The 18,772-nt window shown below is 39.1% G+C and overlaps 1 protein-coding gene across 9 annotated transcripts in view; it reads right to left on the bottom strand.

Moving 5' to 3' along the window:
- The window catches only part of IFTAP (intraflagellar transport associated protein), a 62,680-nt gene that overhangs the window by 15,604 nt on the left and 28,304 nt on the right, over positions 1–18,772 (bottom strand). For all 9 annotated transcript variants that reach the window (XM_057317352.1, XM_057317353.1, XM_044389013.3 and 6 more), the window contains 3 exons: positions 9,585–9,742; positions 7,891–7,962; positions 6,257–6,323 (listed from right to left, as the gene is read on the bottom strand). In XM_057317352.1, the coding sequence (XP_057173335.1) occupies positions 6,257–6,323; positions 7,891–7,962; positions 9,585–9,742 (297 nt within the window). The remainder of the gene's footprint in view (positions 1–6,256; positions 6,324–7,890; positions 7,963–9,584; positions 9,743–18,772) is intronic.

Below are 18,772 nucleotides of genomic sequence, written 5' to 3'. Positions count from 1 at the left end.
ATACATTACCAAAAAATTAACTACTTAAAGGCATTGGTGAGCTACCAGGGCAGCCCAGGACTTGAGCGGCCAAGATCCCAGAGAGATGGAAAGTACTGAGAAGTGAGTCCAAGAGTCTAAGATGCTTTTCAACTCATGGCATTTACTGATTTGCAAGGAGAAGCTGAGAAGCCGAAATGCAAAGATGAGAGAAGTTAAGAGGCTGAGAAGTTTAGCAGAATTACCAACAGAATCACAGTACTATGAAGACAAAAATCAGAGTTCAGGGCCTCCAAGAAGGTGGTGCTATGATTTACCTTGAAGGGCTACACCCTAGGAGTAAGCAAGAACTAAAAGTAGAGTAGCCCCCACAAGGCCTTAAACCCAGTCCTAAATCAGCCCAACCCCAGACTGGATGAAGGTGATCTATTACTACTCTAATTGCTAGCAAAATGTTAAAGAAAAGCTACACTAGAAAAAGATAACATCATCCAGACCCTACATATTTTATATGCTACGTTCAGCATTTAAACAAAAATTACAATTTGTATACAATTACAGGTATACAAAGACATGAAATCAAAAGGAAAATGAATAATATAAATGGACCCACAGGAGATCCCAGGTATTAGCATTATAAGACATGAACTTTAAAATATCTGATTAATACATTCCCCAAAAAATACATTAAAAATGGAGAATATCAGCACAGAACTGAAATCTCTCAAAACAGATATTCCAGATCTCTTTTAAAAGCTAAAATAACTGAGAGGTGCTTGGGTGGCTCAGGTGGTTAGGTGTCTGATTCTTGATTTCGGCTCAGGTCATGATCTCAGGGTCATGAGATAGAGCCCCACATTGGGCTCTGCACTCAGCAGGGAGTCTGCTTAGGATTCTCACCCTCTCCACCTGCCCCTTCATGCCCCCATTCTGTCTCTCAAAAAAAAAAAAAAAAAGCTAAAATAACTGAAATATTGATGGCTGTACCAGAAGACAGACAAAATTAAAAAAAAGAATTAGTGAACTGGAATATAGATGGTAGAAAATATTCTTTTTTTAAAAAAGATTTTATTTATTTATTTGAGAGAGTGTGCCCTAGTGCGGGGGGGGGGGGGGGAAGCAGAGGGAGAGAGAAGCAGATTCCCTGTTGAGCAGGGAGGTGGCCATGGGGCTCTATCCCAGGACCCTGAGTTCATGACCTGAGCTGAAGGTAGATGGTTAATCAACTGAGCCACCCAGGCGCCCTGATGGTAGAAAATATTCTAACCGAAGCAAGAAAGGAAATTAAAAAGGATGGAAAAATGCAGAAAAGAACACAAAAGATAGATATATGGGACATGGTGAAAAGTTCAAGGCACAAGTAATATTTAAAAAGACAAGTGTTGAGAATTTCCCAATACATATAAGAATCTCTACAAAATCCAAACAAAATAAATTCAAATTAAATAATACCAAGGCATAGTGAAATTACTGGGGGAAACAAAAGAGAAAATTCTAAAAGCAGCCAAATAAGAGGAAAAATACATTATCTTTGAAAGAACAACAACCAGATTGACATCTGGTTTTCAACAGTTTTTAACAATTAACATCAAAAAAGAATAGAATATCATCTGTAAAATACTGAAAGAAAATAATTACAAACCTAGAATTCTCAACCAAGCAAAAATAGTGGGCAATGAAATAATACAATAATAGTTGATTAATCTAAAATAGGCAAGAAATGAGAGGGGGGAAAAGGCATAAAACTGGCAGGACAAGTAGAAAACACAAACAAAGCTATAAGATACCAGGTTTAAAGTCAAAAGTGTAAATGAACTAAATACTCCCAATAAAAGGCAAAATTTTAGAACGTGTGTGTATAGATGCATATATGTAAACCATATGCTGTTTCAAGGGACACATTAACTAACATTTATTTTGAGGAAAAAGATGCACAATAAATAAAAATGGAAGTGCAAAAGGAGGAGAAGATGGGGAAGATGAAGGAAGACTTACTTCATTGGGTTGGGTTTGCATTTGACAGTGATAATAAATCATATCCCTCTATCTTCAAGTATAGAAACAAAAGAGAAATATATACAGAAGTCAGAAAGATGAGGATTAAAACATGAGCTTTACAACTAATAGAGCTGAATTTGAAAATAGAGCTTGTCCTGCAGTCACAATTAGGCTTCTTATGTATCAAACTTTCCTACAAGTCTAGACCTCGGGATCCCACCTGACAGAAAGTGCACACAGCTGACTCGGATCCATCCAGGTATAAGAACTGCTTCACATCACCACTAGAGCCCTTCAAGTCGGCCCTCAGAGAGCAATGCGTCCAGATATCTGCCTAGAGATGGTTCCCAGCCTCACCTGCACAGGAGGATCACCTAAGAAGCTTCAAAACAGACACACACCAGACTACTGAAAAAGAATCTGCCAAGGCAGGATCCAAGAAATCTAATTTCTTTTTTAAGTGATGCCACTGTGTCTCTAAGGTTGAGTACCACTGAATAAGGTAGGTATGGGCCCCATCTTAAGTGTGTCTACTATTAGAAAAATGGCACAGACAGAGAGGAGAAGATCTATATCTTCCAAACAGCATGAACCCGAAAGAAGAAAGAAAGGGGCTGATCCATAAATACATAGTTTCTTTTCTCAATCTCTGTAAGTAGATAAAGCCTTACATTTCCCTTAGGGAGAAACAGACAAAGGATTTGGAAAGGGCAGAATTATCTTCCCAATTCTGTGCTCTTCTCGGGAATGGAGCAGAAGTTTCCTTGCACAATTGTGAGGATCGGGTGACAGTTTGCCCTTGTGGTTGATGTGGCTTTCAAGCTGGGCCTTCATAGATAGATAAGTTTGCACATACAAAAATTGGAGGAACAGGGGGAAAATTGGAGGAAGAGGGATAAGGGAACATTTTGAAGGAAGGATTTTTCTCTCTCAATGTTTTCAGTGATCTTCTGGGCAATGAAAGAATGATTTTTTTTTTTTTAAGTAGACTCCACATACAGTATGGGGCCCAGCATGGGGCTTGAACTCAAGACCCTAAGATCAAGACCTGAGCTGAAATCAAGAGTCGGATTCTTAACCCCCTGGGCCAGCCAGGCGTCCCTGAAAGAATGATTTTTAACAGTACTAAATATAAAATAAACAAAAGGCCTAAACCATAAGTTGCCTGAAATACGTGTTTCTGAGCTCAGGACCTTCAGCTACTCATGCTTTAGATCTCAGGCTCTCAGAGAGCTTTCTCTGATCCCACAGACAAATTTAAGTTCCCCTGCCATATGTTCTCATGAGATCTAGAACAATTTATAATCCTCTATTAGTGATTATCTGGTTAATGTCTGGTTAATGAGTTCAATGAGGACAGAAGCTGGATCTGTTTATCCTTCATTAGATTCCAGGCTCCAGTCATAGTTGTTACATGTCTGTTGAATAAGAGTCCCAGGCCATTCATTGGCTGCAAAAGCTGCTTAAAGTTGCAGGTAAGGAAATAATTTTTTTAAAAAGAGGTGACTGATGCCTTCGTTAGAATTGGGAGTACCAGACAGCTTGAAAATGAAAATTAAATAAGGCTGGCAATCTTCACACAGAGGTCAGTCATCTGTTCTCACCCAACACAATCAACCACAACACAAGCACACCCACCACCAGTCAAAAGACCTGTATAAGATGGTATGATTCTGAGAATAAGACCTCAAAAGACTCTCTTCAGTCAACTGCACTCAGCCAGAGCACAGGCTCGGCCAACTGAGGGGAAAAAATAAATAAAGACGTCTAGAAGATTCTTCCTGCTCTGAGGCCTCAGCATAATAACTAATACCTATTCCAATAATCATTTTCTGGATAACAGCCTGGGGCCTGACAGTCACCATCAGGTTAACTACCCTACCTTGAATTCAAAGGAGGAAAAAGTGGTTAACTTGATGTCAAATAAACACGGGACACCAAACTTCGTGGCAAATGTTACCCTCAGACAACTGCTCGGTTCAGCTGCATTAGGCTGCCTCCTGGGAAAAGCTGTCTCTGCCTGGGCCACCAAAATGATAAGCCGAATCCTGGGAAAGAATCACGCTCCTGAATCTTGGAGAATATTTACGATAGCAAACAAGGTGAACAAATAAAATCAGTGATAGAAAAACAATACGCGCTCTCCTTGTTGCCCTGGGCAAATCTGTTGCTTAAACAATAACAACAGGATCTCATCAGTAAACCTCTCAGCTGCCAAAATTATACAAGCAACTTGCCTATTTAAAATGTCACATTTCCCATCGGATATAAATATCTGCTGTCTGCTCACATTCCTGAAGTGTAATACAAATTAGGCCCAAACTAAAATTCACCTTGGCACAAACTAATTTTTTTTCCTTTCAAATGACCCAGAACTTGCATTATACAAATTGTGAAGCCCTGGTGGTCTTTTCAGTAATTGGAATAGATCATTGAAGCTTGGGTTGCTTTTCAGTCCAGACTGTCCACATTATTTTACACGTGGGATGGGCTTGACTAGCTCATTCAAGTCTACGGAGACCTGGCTCAGCCTCAGCAACCTCTTATACACAAACGCAACACTGCCTGTTACCTGATTGCTGGAAAAATCATAGTAGTGAGATGTTTTTATGCTATTTTTTTAACTAAAGAAATAGATCTGGTAATAAAAAAAAAACACAACTTGAAACAATGTTTAAAGAAAACAATGTGAAAATAATGGAAAAGGTAAAAAAGGGCATTTGAAAGACTAATATAACCATAATCAGATTTGTTGCCTATGTAGGTTAATGCCAATATACAGACTTTCTCACTAATGGCAGGGAGCAAGAAATGTAAGCCATGAAAAAAATGCCCAACCCGTACACTTTTGCGCCTTCCTATAAAATTTAATTTATATTGCAAATGTACTACATGCAGACCAGAACCATTTGTCTCCAAGTGTCTTCCACAGACAACTATATCAGAATCCCCCGGGGTAGTGGTGAAAAATGCTGTCACCAACGACCTTCTGAATTAGACTCTCTATTAGGAATAGGCCAGGATTCTGCATTTTCAACATCTCTTCCCCCAAAATAGTGTGCTTGCTCTACAAACTCAGCTTCCTGATAAGTCCTTAGCTATCCCTTCTGAACCAATCTGACCCCTTAAGCTGTTCACATAGAGAAATTCAGAGCTGTCTGGGGTTTTAAAGTTAAGAGAACCTCTCCCTGAAGCATGTGATTCCTTTAGATCTCTGATCTCACTTAAACCAAGTAAGTAAGGAAAATATCTGTGCAAAGTCTACTGGTTAATAGAGTGCATGAGAAACAATCCCTTCAATGGAGTAATGTAATGTTTGGAAGCCAAATAAAAATGTTAATTGCTTCCAATTACCAAAGCCTCTCAAATTTGGGCAACCAGAGAAGCCAGAGCCATCCCCAAACCAACAACACCCAGCACTGTCACTTCTGTGTGATTATAAACAAATCACCTTCCCCAACAATCATCACAGTCACCCATGTTCATGATTACCTAAAGACTGTAAACAACAATTCAACACCAGCAACCAAACCGCAAAGGGAAACAGCCCCTTCCCTAACATTCAATATCAACTTTGAGATACTCTTGCACATTAAATTAGGAATGAGAATTTTCAAAACAAACAACTCTAATTTTGAACATATTTCAAAGGTCTTTTGAGCAACAAAGGATACTTGTGTTTACATGGTAATGTTAAGCAGGAAAGGAAAAAGGCCTCATCTGCATAAACATTAATGGACTAGCATTAAGCTTCTCCCAGCCCAGTTCAATTGGGAAAATGCCCCGAAGAAACGTTTACAGTATGTCTTTAGACTTAAGTGTTTGGCTTAGATATTTCATAAATATTTATAAAAGTAAAAATTTTGATTTTATTTTTTTATTTGATGATGAATTCTGTTATTTTTATGATCAATTGATATGTTACCTATCACTCAAAAATAACTCAATTTACATGGTGCCTCTGAGAAATAAGGGTTTTACTCAAATGGCTCTACTTGAGAAAATTATCCAAAATTCAACCATACGGGGGAGTGGGGGAAGGTACCTTTATTTCATTTTAGACCAAAGACTTTACAACCTTCAACAGGCTTTGACCTTTCGGCTGAAATCTTTGTTACTGAAAAAGAAATTGCCCGACTGTAGTTTTCCCTAAGTCAGGGAAGGTGCAAGTAGGGCCTGCCAAAAAAAAAAAAAAAAAAAAAAAAAAAAGCCGTCTAAAGTCTTACGTGTAGTTTCTGGAAAGAGGTCAAGCAGCATAGAGAGGAAACAGAAAGCATACCCTTGCTCATTTGGGGCTGAGTCTCTTCATCCTCCTCCAAATCTTCTAAATCTAGGAAATTGTCTACCTAGAAAAGGATTAACATCATTGTTATGTATATTAGACCTAAAGAAAAAGTGCAATCAAGAATCAATGAATCCACTTCCACAGCATTCAAAGTGAGCAACTAAATCCACTTTTCTCATTAACTTTTGAGTCCCAGCTAAAGGTCTTTGTGTTCACTGTACTTTCCCAGAGACATCTGAAAGAAGCAGTAAATTTGGAAATTGGCCTGGATTTTGTAGGCACCATAGTAAGATCTCTATACTGAAAGGGAAAGAACAGTCTGAGGAGTTTTTGAAAAGCGACTTTGTTCCCAGATTCTCTTCGGGATATATACCACCACCGCGACAGTCCAAAACAGTGTCTCTGTTTTTTGTTTTTGTTTTATTGCTTTTCCTTCTCAAGCAAATGATGGTGGTGGGTCTGGCTATTACCATAATGGGCTTTTCACTCTAAAGAGTCAGAGAGAAGAAACTAAAGAAAGCAGAAGAAAAAGGTTCATTTGAGACAAAATCATCTTGCCCCAGGTAAATCGCAAGAGAGGTGAGCATGACCAAAAATCAAGTGTTCTCTCTTTCGAGCAAATAAAACCGAAAATTACTTCAAAGGTAAAAAGCAGAGCAAATGACCTTTGCAGACACAATAGAAGCATTTCAATGAAAGACTATTCCACGTGGAATACTGCTTTCCCCAGCAAGCTGACAATGAGACATTTCAGATTAATGGAACAGTAACATTTCAGACACGAACTAATTCCTCTCAGGTGAATATCAAAGAGTGTAAATAAGAAAATGATTTCACCACCGGCACAGAGGAGACCTCGTAAAGTAAAAGCATAATGTTGAAATGCCTTTTACGTTCATGACCTAAAATGTATTCATAACAAAATACCATAAAATTACAAATTTAGATCTCATAAGTGGAATTCAAAACATAGCCTGGGTCTTTCTTCCCCTAGCTGTATGTCCCAGACCATGGCTCTTACATATGACTTAAAAATGGTAGCTTCCATTGCTTATAAGTACATCACTGCAATTCTTTCCTGGCATCCAAGAGACAGCAAAAATTTATCTTCCCCACAATGGTTTCAATACCAAAACTGTTACACTGTCATTTCTCTTAATGGTGTATGTTCAGGTGACTAGAGTCATGTTTCTCTATTGAAGTACCCATTCCATTTGCTAAGCTTTGAGGAAGAAAGATCCGGAACCCAGCCAACGGAGCATAGTTTAAGACATTTAAACGTCAATTAAAAATAGATAGATAGATAGATAGATAGATAGATAGATAGATATAGATAGATATCTATCTATACCTATCTCACCTCTCTTGCGATTTACCTGGGGCAGGATGATTTTGTCTCGAATGAACCTTTCTCTTTTGCTTTCTTTAGTTTCTTTTCTCTGACTCTTTAGAGTGAAAAGCCCATTATGGTAATAGCCAGACCCACCACCATCATTTGCTTGAGAAACAAAATCTGCTGAATTCTCTAATTTTGTATGAGAGACAGCAAATGGGTCCTTCGGGGTTTTTTGTTTTGTTTTTACTTTTTTGTATTTTTTGCCATGGCAGAAAATTGAGTCATGCCTTACCTTCACCTTTCCTGCCCAAGTCAGATCACCTTGAAAGGAAATGCCAACTTTTTGGCCTTCATCTATCACTACCTGAAAAAAACAGTGAGGACATCGTGATTAGAAAATGAAACAACCAAAAATAAAGGAGCTGATCTTGTAGCCCTTCAGGCAATAAAACTCCTCTTCCGGTTTTTGTTAATTAGCTATGCATGATGGACCTGATCCACTAAACCATAGTAGTGGTCAGGGAATAGTTTTCAGGAGGTCTGACTTCTACTTGTGCCTCTAGACTCATCCACAGTATAACCTAGAGTAAATTACTTAACCTCAGTTTTCTCATGTGTAAAATAGGAACACGCCCCACCTCATTACCCCACCTCCCGTCCCATCCCAATGAACCCTCTCAAGGACAAACCAGAGAATGCTAATACAACATTTTCAAGTGATTAGGAAATAATATCATTGAACAATTCTCTGCCTCTCCACATGCTGGTTAAAGACTCAATAGAAAATATAATTCCAATTGCCAGTGATTGCCAGTAGAAAGTGAATCCTCTAGGGGAAAAAAAAAGTTCTGGGGGTGCCTGGGTGGCTCAGTCAGTTAAATGTCTGCCTTCGGCTCAGGTCATTATCCCAGAGTCCTGGAATCAAGCTCCGTATCGGACTCCCTGCTCAGCGGAGAGCCTGCTTCTCCCTCTCCCTCTGCTGCTCCCCTTCTTTGTAGTCTCTCTCTCTCAAATAAATAAATAAAATCTTAAAAAAAAAAAAACGTTCTGGTCCCATAATCATCTCATTGGAAGCGAGTTCTAGAATTAAAGAAATGTAGGCCTCTGCCGTATATAAACACTTTTCTAACAGAGACTTTTGTTCTGTCATATGAAACCACAATCTTATATACAATTTTGTCCACAATAACACAAGGAAGACATGACGAGCTAGAAAGTAGAAACTCAAATGTTGTAAAAAGTAGAACAGCTTCCACTAGGGTTCCTTAAGAGTTAAAAACCACAGCTAAGGAGAATATGAATATTGTCTAGTAAGTCTTAAAGATTAGGAAGAGAGCACCCAACATTTAATGACTAAATCTTGGAAAAAACAAAATAACAGATTTTACTTTAAAAGATGGAATCCAGAGCTGATAAGAGAAGCTCCCATTTTACACAGAGAATTATAAAAAGGACAAATAGAGGACAAGCTAAAATATGTAAATAATTTCGAGAATTTTTAGATGGCAATTCCTTAAAGGAACTTAAAAACTTGGGGCTAACCAAGTTACCATCATAAACACTGGCTGCTGTAATCATGAAATGTAATGATGATTTTCGGGGTGCCTGGGTGGCTCAGTCAGTTAAGTATCTGACTCTTGGTGTTGGCTCAGGTCATGATCTCATGGGTCCTGGGATTGGGCTCCACATTGGACTCCGTGCTCAGTGGGGAGTCTGCGTAAGATTCTCTCCCTCTGCCCCTCCCCCAACTCTCGCACTGACACATTCTCTCTCTCTCAAATAAATAAATAAATCTTAAAAAAAAAAAAAGAAAAAGAAATGTAATGATGATTCTTAATGAAGTTTCCCAACGGTACTCCTTCTAGAATTAAGAGTCTGAGTTACTGATCCAATAACTGTCCAATGATTCTTGTTTTCACAGTTTTCTTTTTAATTCATAAAGAATGCTTTTTTTTTCCTGTTTCTATAAATGTGCTATGGTATTACCTGTTCCTCTTCTGAACATTGTGATGAAGCACGAAGAAAGATGGCTTTATTTCTAAGATGATGATCATTTGGTTCATTTCCACGAGCAAATTTTATTGAAGGAAATATGTTTTCTGAAGAATCAGTTCCAAATGCTCCTCTTTTGGTCACATTATCCTCTGAAATGATAAGTTACATATTAGAAAACATACGCCACACTCAGCCTAGTTTATTTTGCATTTCCTGAGGGTCTTTCTTTCAAACAACAACAACAAAAAAATGCTCTTCAAAATCTACAAGCTGAATGCTTGAGGTACTGAGCACTCTGAACTTTATAAAATTGTTTCTAAAAATGCATAGTAAGATTACACTATTTCATTCACTTTTCAACAAATACTTATTAAGTGCTTACTATATACCCAGCACCGTTCTCAGCCATTGCTGAAAGGTCAATAAAGTACAGTATTTGTAAAACTCTTAGACATTCTCTCATTTTTTTCTAAATTTGAGGGGAGGTTTTCCTTATATGGAAGCAATGTATGGGTGATTTTGAAAAATTTCTAGAGAAAAAATTAAAATTAGAAAACCACTCATAATCTTACAAAACAGAAAAGCTATAACAATTTTTTCAATGGCTATTTTTCTCATTTTATCTGTGCGTCCATATACTTCTAAAAAGCAATGTTCGACTATTCTTGACTATTTAAAGCTATAAACAATACCTTGGTACTAAATCTATGCACATTCATGACTATCTTCTTAGGATAAGGAAAGTCTAAGATTAATCCTAAATTAAGAGATTGAGAAAATTATGATAACATGACACCATTAACAGAAATGTGGGGTATAAATTCTGATAAGAGTTAATGAATTATTAAGCTTTGATCATGTTCATTTCAGGTACCAAGAGAAATTGTGAGGGAAATATCCCAGAGGCAGCTGCAAATGTAGGCTAAAATGTGGGAGAGATACCGCAGTTATAGGTAACTATCTGGTAAAAATTACACTGGGATAATGGTTTAAGCCATAAAATTGTTTTCTATATTAGAATTAATAATCAGGGTTAACATTTATTGAGTGTCAGATACTCTTTTATGAGCATCTCATAAATCTCATTTAAAGCCCACAACAACCCTAGAGGTAGGTACCATTAGTATCCCCATTTTACAGATGAGGAAACCAAGGCCTACAGAGAGATCAAGTAACTTGTTCGAAGTTACACAGCTGGTAAATAACACAGTGGGGACTTGAACCCAGGGCTTTTGACTCAGAATCCACACTCCCAGCAACCACAGTGCTATGCCACATACAGTAACACAGCAAATGAGGGCAAAGGGTCCTTAGGGAACAGAGGAATGAAACAGAAAAAAAAAAAAACTCCAGAAAAGAGACAAAGAAGAAAGTTTACAATAGCACAAGAAGAACCAAGGGTGCACAGTACTTCCAAAACCAGAAGTGACTTGCTGCAAATGACAATAGCAAATGCAGGAATCTATGTAGTGATCAACAGAAGAGTGATAAAGGGAGTCAAAAGAGGCCAAGTGGTACAAATTAAGCTGTAGGCAGATTGGAGAACCCTGTTGCATCCCCTTATGGTACTCCACCATGAAAAAGCTCCAGAGCTACAAGGACTGTCTAATCTGTGAGCTTTGTAGGCAGGTATCTGACTAAAGGGGTTAGGAGACAGCCTAACCCAGCCCAGTGGCCATGCTTGTTTCTCTTGACCTATTAGTTGCATCAGAGTCATGAGATTCTTATTCACAGCCTGGTGCAACTCCAGAGTCCTTTGCTCCCTTCTCCCCCATCACTGGCAGAGTTAAGACTTGTAGGGGTATCTACAGGACATTAACACAGGAATACTGTTGGAGCACAGAGGTAAGGTAACCTAGTCTATAACAAGTTATTAATACTCAATAAGCCAAAGAGGGAAAGCACAAATACTGACCGCATCACTTTCTCTTTTAAAGGGTTGTATTAATAAATAAAGCACAAGTTCAGGCCAGCTCTCCCTACTGACTCCTGCACCAGCATCCATGACTCCTAAATAGCTTCCACTGGGAGAGTAGAAACTCTGATGTGAAGCACTAGCCTTGGCAGCGGGCATGGAGGGCAGGGGGACAGGGAGGGGGAGAGTGAGTGAGGTAGTGGAGGGTTGCTAAGAATACTGCTGGAGTAACCAACCAGCACTACAAAAGATCAGATAAGTGAGGTAGAGATGGTCTTGGGACTTCTCCTCCTGGGCTTCTTCCCCTTTTACAGCCACAGTCCCGGGGCAAAATCAGCCCCAGGGCAAAGATAAGCAATGGTAGCAGGGTGGAGTGAGATACATGTAGAAATGCTTGGAAACAGGAGGAGTTAATCTGAGGAATGAAACAGTTCCTCAAACTCCATCAAAGTTAGAGGCAAGACTTCCCATGGCTGCCTGTCATTTCTCAGTGCGCTGTTCTAAAAGAGGGGGAACGGTTTCCCTTCTCCCTGCTTATGTCTAGCACAACCTAAATCTACTATTGACTAAGGAAAATACTATGTCCCAGCACACTACTTTAATAGTCTATTGACTTAAAAACCCGAAAAAGCACAGTGATGTCTGGGAGGAACAGATGCTCTGTAAGGACAAGTTCTATTTATTCTCATAATCACTCCATGTACGCCTCTGCCATTTCCAATAAAACACCCAGGTTATTTGACAGATAACCAAATGAAACTTCTTCAAAATAAAAAGCAATATATAACAAAGTCCCAACTTCCGATGCTGATGTTGAACTGCTGTTGGGGTCTCCGATATAACAAAATATCTTGTTCATCCTTTTAAAACTTCCTTTCGTAAACAGAAAGCTTTCATTTTAAAAATACAAGAAGATTCAGAAAAGAACCTGTTCTCTCTGATGGAACCTACAGTTCAAGCCTCCTTCCTGAACCTTGAAAGTAGTTTCACAACAATATATACTCTATCACTCCAAAGACCCAGAAGTGCTTCTCATAAAGGCTTTTATCATTTTTTGAAAAAACAGCAAAAAATAAATCTCGTGGCAGAATAAGATAGGAAAAAAGTTCTTTTTTCAATATGATAATGTCAAAATGGCAGATGCTGGCACAGCCCAGAATCCAAAGTGGCCTAAAGCCTGATCAGACAGCCAGCGGCTGCCTCCCAGAGTTATCCTGGTGGCAATCCAAACGTGCCACCCAAGTGTCCGTCTCATCTCCTTCTGTTTCTGTGTTCCATCAAGTCCTTTTCCCCCTTTCATCTTATCCCTAATGTTCCTTGCTTTGAAATAAGTGTCAGACATAATACACTTTAGAAATCTAGCAGCAATATTTTAGAGCACAAGTAGGTTACTGAGACCTGAAAGAGAGTTTCTTTGGACATTTCTGAGTCAAAACTTCAATGCGGATGAAACAAAGGCTTTTTGTTGTGGGTTTTTTTTTCCTCCTAAAGGTTGCATTATTCTGAAGCAATGGAATTTCAATTTTCTTTTGATACCAAACAGACAAGCTTCCAACAGATCTCCCTTACAAGGCCACCAACTAGACCTACCGTGTCTAATTTCAGGCCAAGGAAAAAGATTTCACTCCTTGAAAAGGTGGAAACCACAGATACCTCGATAAATTAAACACTAATCACATAGTGATCGTATATCTTCCAGATGAAAGTGATTGCTTTCAGAGAACTCCATTTTGAAAAAAAACATTTTAAAAACTCAAATTTGTCCATACAAAAGCCAGACTAGACTAGAGGCCACGTGCTGAGAAGCTTCACCGCCCTGGCAGGAGAGTTTTCACAGATCATCACAACCAGCATCGGAATTCATGACCAAATCCTGACAGCAACCTCGAGTATCTTTACTTCTGCACCATGGTCAACAGCAATATAAATCAAGAACATGTTCTCAGTCGAGAAGAGATATTGACTATGTTGCTAGAAGGAAAGAAAAATTCATGGGGGAAATTCTGGGCAACACTGGGTAGTTGCAAAAAGCCTTCTGCAAAGAGAATACCCCTATTCTCTTTATAAGCAATCATGCTTATAACAAGGTTGGGTACTTTGAAAGTCAGGGGTGATTTTCACATTGTATTCCTAGCTTAGAGCAATGTTTCTCTGGACAATAATATTTGCTCTTGATTTGTCCAGCCAAACTACTTCACTCCACTGCTTCTTGATCACACGCTCCTTGGTATCTGGCCTCCCCTGGAGCAATAGTCGTTAGGATTAAATAAGCAATTTAAAAACCAATCAATCATAAATCAGAATAAATCCAAAGAAGCTAAATTCAGCAGACAAATGTTTTGTCTAAATTCCCTTTGCAGTGCTCTGAATTCCAACTGTTTTATGTTCTTCTTTGAAAGGGCATAGGGAGGAGAGGATTACCTCAGCCTGGCCAGTCAGGAATAATTGTGCTTTCCCCGAGGCTGGATGATAATTGACTCATTATTCACAGTCATAGCTCTCAAGCTGCCAAGACACAAATGCACAACCCTGGCCTGGAAAAACGTGTGTCAAAGCCCAAGATGAGGGACACAACAGCAGTAAGTTGAAATTTTTGAAACATCCAGTTTTAGGTACTCACAGAGAGAAAAATGTGAAGAGAGTGTAAAGTGGCTGAAAGTTGATTTATGGGAAGAAAATCTGAGTGGCAGTTGAGTTATGCAATCCATTCAATCTGAAAAGTTATCATTCCCAGCATCAACTATATGCAAGGTGACAAAGATGGGCAAGACCCAGTCCCTGCCCTTACAGAGTTTACAAACTAAGAAGTTAAGCTAGGTATGCCAACCACCAAAAGAGAACACAACTATGGCAGACAATGGAAGGGAGTCCAAAGTCAGAGAACGGCAAAATCACAATAGGTTTGGGAGAATCACAAGAGGCTTCACATAGGCATGGAGTATCTGAGCTGGGCTTTGAAAGACAGCAAAATTTCAATGGGTGAGCACTGCTGAGGTTATCCCACAGAGGGAAAATGACATGAGCAAAGCCCCTGAGGAAGAGTCACAAAGTATTTAAGAAAGATGGGAGCACACGTTCAGTGACACGTGGAAGGGCTAATATTTGGAAGGCCTGACCAAAACTCTATAGTTTACCTAGGCCCTTGGGAGTCACATTTACAGCTGTGTTCTAAGGCGAGGAAATGGGTAGAATGGAGCAGAGTAGCTGAGACACTGGAGTTAGCAGTAGAAAGTAGAGGTAGTAATCCAGATAAGAACTAAAGGGACCCTCAGCAAAGGATTTCAGAAAGGAAAAAAGAGCTCTCAAAGGGAGTTCTTTTGTCTCTAAGACAGAACTGAAGACACTATCTCCAAGTGGTTATATTTCCTCCTTCTAGATAACTCAGAATATTCACCTTATCTTCCCACTGCAATCTGTACTATTCTTTTAATTTAATTTGGCACACCCTAAGTTACTTTAAAAAAAAACAAACAATCCCTGTGAAGATGGAAGTAGGTAATACAGCATGCTCGCAACCTGTGAAACGGATTACACTTTGGTGCAAAGAGGCTACACATGTCACCCCATGAGATAAGCTCACCTTCCCAACAAATTTAGCCAAGGCCATAGAAAGAAGGTGGCCCGCAGTCGCAGCAGATCCCACACATTTGAGCACAGCTTTACTTAGCTCCCAGAATCCTTAACGGCTGCTGCTGACACTGTCTATGCAAGGTAGGATCTCGCTGAATCCAAGAAGTTCCTTTCCTTTTGTATCACAATCCTTACCTACTTAAAACTTTCAAGTCTATGCACACATACTTTATTTTCTCAGTAGGAAATATTAGGAGAGACAAACAGGACTCTCCTCGTTCTTAAGCCAAATCCAGAGTCACAAGGCCATACACTCACCTAGTGAAGAACTTACAATACAAATCGAAGTATCCATGAATAGTAGCTCTACCTCTCCATTACTGAGGTATAATTTACAAAATTCACTTATTTTAAATGTACAATTCAATGATTTTTGGTCAACATAGAGTTGGTCAACCCTATATCCCCCACCAGCACTCAACCATCACCACAATTAAATCTTTAGGTCATTTCCATCACCCCAAAAAGGTCTTTGGGGCTCATTTGCAGGCACTCCCTGTTCCTACATACAACTGCAGGCAAACCACACCACTCATCTACTTTTTATAGCTACAGATCTGCCTTTTCTAGACATTCCATATAAATGTAATCATACAATATGTGGTCTTTGTGCCTGACTTCTTCACTTAGCATAACATCTTAGAGCTTCACCCATGTTGTAGCACGTATCAGTACTTCACTCCTTTTTATCACTGTCTGGATAGATCCCATTTTGTTTCCACCGGTGAATGGACATTTGGGTGGTTTCCACATTTTGTACCCCCTTGATTCTGATGTTGAGTTTGATCCAAGGACCACCATTGCTAACCCAATTCCGAGCAGTGCCACAACAGGATGAAACCAAAACAAAAGACAAGGTCAGAGTTTCAACTTCCCTCCACACCCAGACAATGGGAAGAATGCACATACTCACTGAGGCTAAAACTCTCTGATCACCTTATCTCCTCACATGGTCACAGCCTTAGCATGGGGCCACTCTATCACATGGTCCTGTTTTCTTCAAATTTATCTGAAATCACCTGAAACTACCTTTCTTATTATTCACTGTCTACCTCTTCCAACTAAAATGTAAGCAGGGACCTCTCTGTCAGGAAATTACTCACAGTTCCTGAAAGGCAAAATATCCATTCTCCACTCCAAAAAGCACGTAACATTTAAGACCGAACGCAGAGTGATGCTCAACCCATCAACCAGTGAGTTCACTGCGTGCTGAGCTGAAAGACTCGAAGAGTTAAGAAAGTACAAGACGTGGCTTCTGCCTGTGAGAAACATATAATTTATTCTCTTAAAACTTTTACTCACTCAAAGGCACAACATTTTGCATATCTTTCAGCCAGCATTTCCATGTCTAAGAATTTGTCCAAAAGAAATAATTAAGTATGTGGGGAAAGATTTCACTACAAAGCCAAAAATGTCTAATCTAGTCCCTTGAAAATTTTTACTTAATCAAGGCCTTAAATTTCTGCATATCTTTGAATTTCCATGAGTAAAAATTTATCCGAAGGCCATAAATAAGAAGGGTACAAAGATGTAGCTATTGAAAAAATAAATAAATAAGGCCAAAGGCATTACTAGGACCTACAAGGCTATCCATAGCCATGCATCATCTGCCCCACGACCTCCATACCCTCTGACCTCAGCTCCCCGACTCACCCTTGCTCCTGCCACTCTTGGCCACACTGACCTCCTCACTGCTCCTCAACCAGGCCAAGCGCTGCTGTCACCAGGCCTCCACACTGGTTGTTCCCTTGGCCTCAAATGCCTTTCCTTCAATAATCCACAGGCTTTCCTCCATCAGCTCCTTCCAATTTTCATTCACATTTTACCTTCCCAAGGAGGCCTTATCGCATCACTCTACATAAAAATGCAACCCTATATCCCCCACCAGCACTATGATCCCCACATCCTGCTCTGTATATTTTGTTTCTTTACCACAGCAGTTACTATCTCCTAACACAAATATTTTTCTTATTTATTATGTTTACTGTTTCTTGCTCTCTCCCCCTTCTAGGATGCAAATTCCCTGAAGGTAATGACCTATGTCTCTTTTGGTCATTTATGTGAGCAGCACTTGGCACATAGTAGGTGTTCAATAAACATTTACTGAATGAATGAGGATGTGCAATGTAACATCATTTATAATAGCCAAAAAGTAGAAATCACTAAATGGCCAACAAAAAAGAGAATGGTTAAATAAATTATAGCATATCCACACAATTGAATACTATGCAGTCTTTAACAGTTCTATTAAATTATCATACTTATTAATTGGGAAGTTCATAATTCATTATGTGAAAAAGCAAGTTACAAAAAGTATGTATAATATGATATCACTTTTATAAAAATTATAATAAATTTGCTGAATATATAAATGAAATATCACATTGAGCCCTTACGGTAATTTGGTACTGTTAATATAAATAAATAAACAAACATAAATATGTATGTGTGGGTTTTGTATATATAATTATTTAATCCTAATAAAACATCTGCAAGGTAGAGGTTATTATGTCCATCTTACATATGATAACACTGAAACTCAGAGATTTAAAAAACTTTCCCAAGAAGACCTCGTCAGGAAGCAGCGGAGCTCAGATTCAAATTCTGGTTGTCTCTAAGTCCCATGAACAATTCAGCAAGGAGGTGTACACCCACGGTTTATCTCTAAGACACAGGATTACAGTTTTATTAATTAGTTAACTGGATATAGCTTTAGCTGTATGAAACAGACACCTCAAGAAAGCATGGCTTAAATGGGATGGAAGTTTATTTCTCTCTCATGCACTAATAGAGATGCAGATAACCCATAATATTATGGTTATTCTGCTTCACAGAATCATTCTAGAACCCAGGCTCCTTCTTCCTTTCTGCTCTGCGATCCCTAGGGCACCACCCTTCTCCAACATGGTCCACGATGGTGCACAACACAATCTTGCTCCAGGCAAGAGGATAAAAAAAAGAGAAGAAAGTGTGTACCTCTGTTCCCTTCTGTCATTAGTGAAGGCATAGTTTAAGCTATTATATCAAGGAGGTACCAAAACAGAGCAGCTCAAATAAGAATTTTGTTTCTCTCTCATGTAACAGGTTAGGGCAAGTGGGCAGGCTCTTTTCCATGTGATGGTCCAGGGATACAGGCTGGAGGGAGGCTCTGCCATCCTCGGCACATGGCTTCCATCTCTGTGTCTAAGGACTGCTCTGACAATTGCCTATTTTCAGCCAGGGGAGAAGGATTAAGAGTCTAGGACATGTTTCTTAAAGATATTACCTACAAGTTACACGTATCAGTTCCCCTCACTTCTTACTGGCACAAACTTAGTCAAACAGCTATACCCAGCTGCAAGGAGGCTGGAAAATGTTATCTTTATTCTGAGGGACCAGGGAGCAGCTACAAATGTTACTGCTATAGAAAGAGTGCATTTTTTGTTTTCCTGTCTGTGTGTGAGGGTGTGTGTGTTCATGGCTCTTTATTTTCTAACTCTCCCACCATGAACAAAAAAACAAACTTATCTGTAGAGGTGAAAAACATTTTATCTAACCAAGTCTTTTTGAATCTTTAATCGAGGGAGAATACCTGTATGCATCTCCTTCCTTCTTAAAAAGTCATTCCTAGAAATACTAAGAAAAAATACATACA

This window comes from Ursus arctos, unplaced genomic scaffold, assembly GCF_023065955.2.
Source record: "Ursus arctos isolate Adak ecotype North America unplaced genomic scaffold, UrsArc2.0 scaffold_23, whole genome shotgun sequence".
Taxonomy (NCBI): domain Eukaryota; kingdom Metazoa; phylum Chordata; class Mammalia; order Carnivora; family Ursidae; genus Ursus; species Ursus arctos.
The sequence above is the reverse complement of the archived record's forward strand: the minus strand, read 5'-3'. Positions and strand labels throughout refer to the sequence as shown.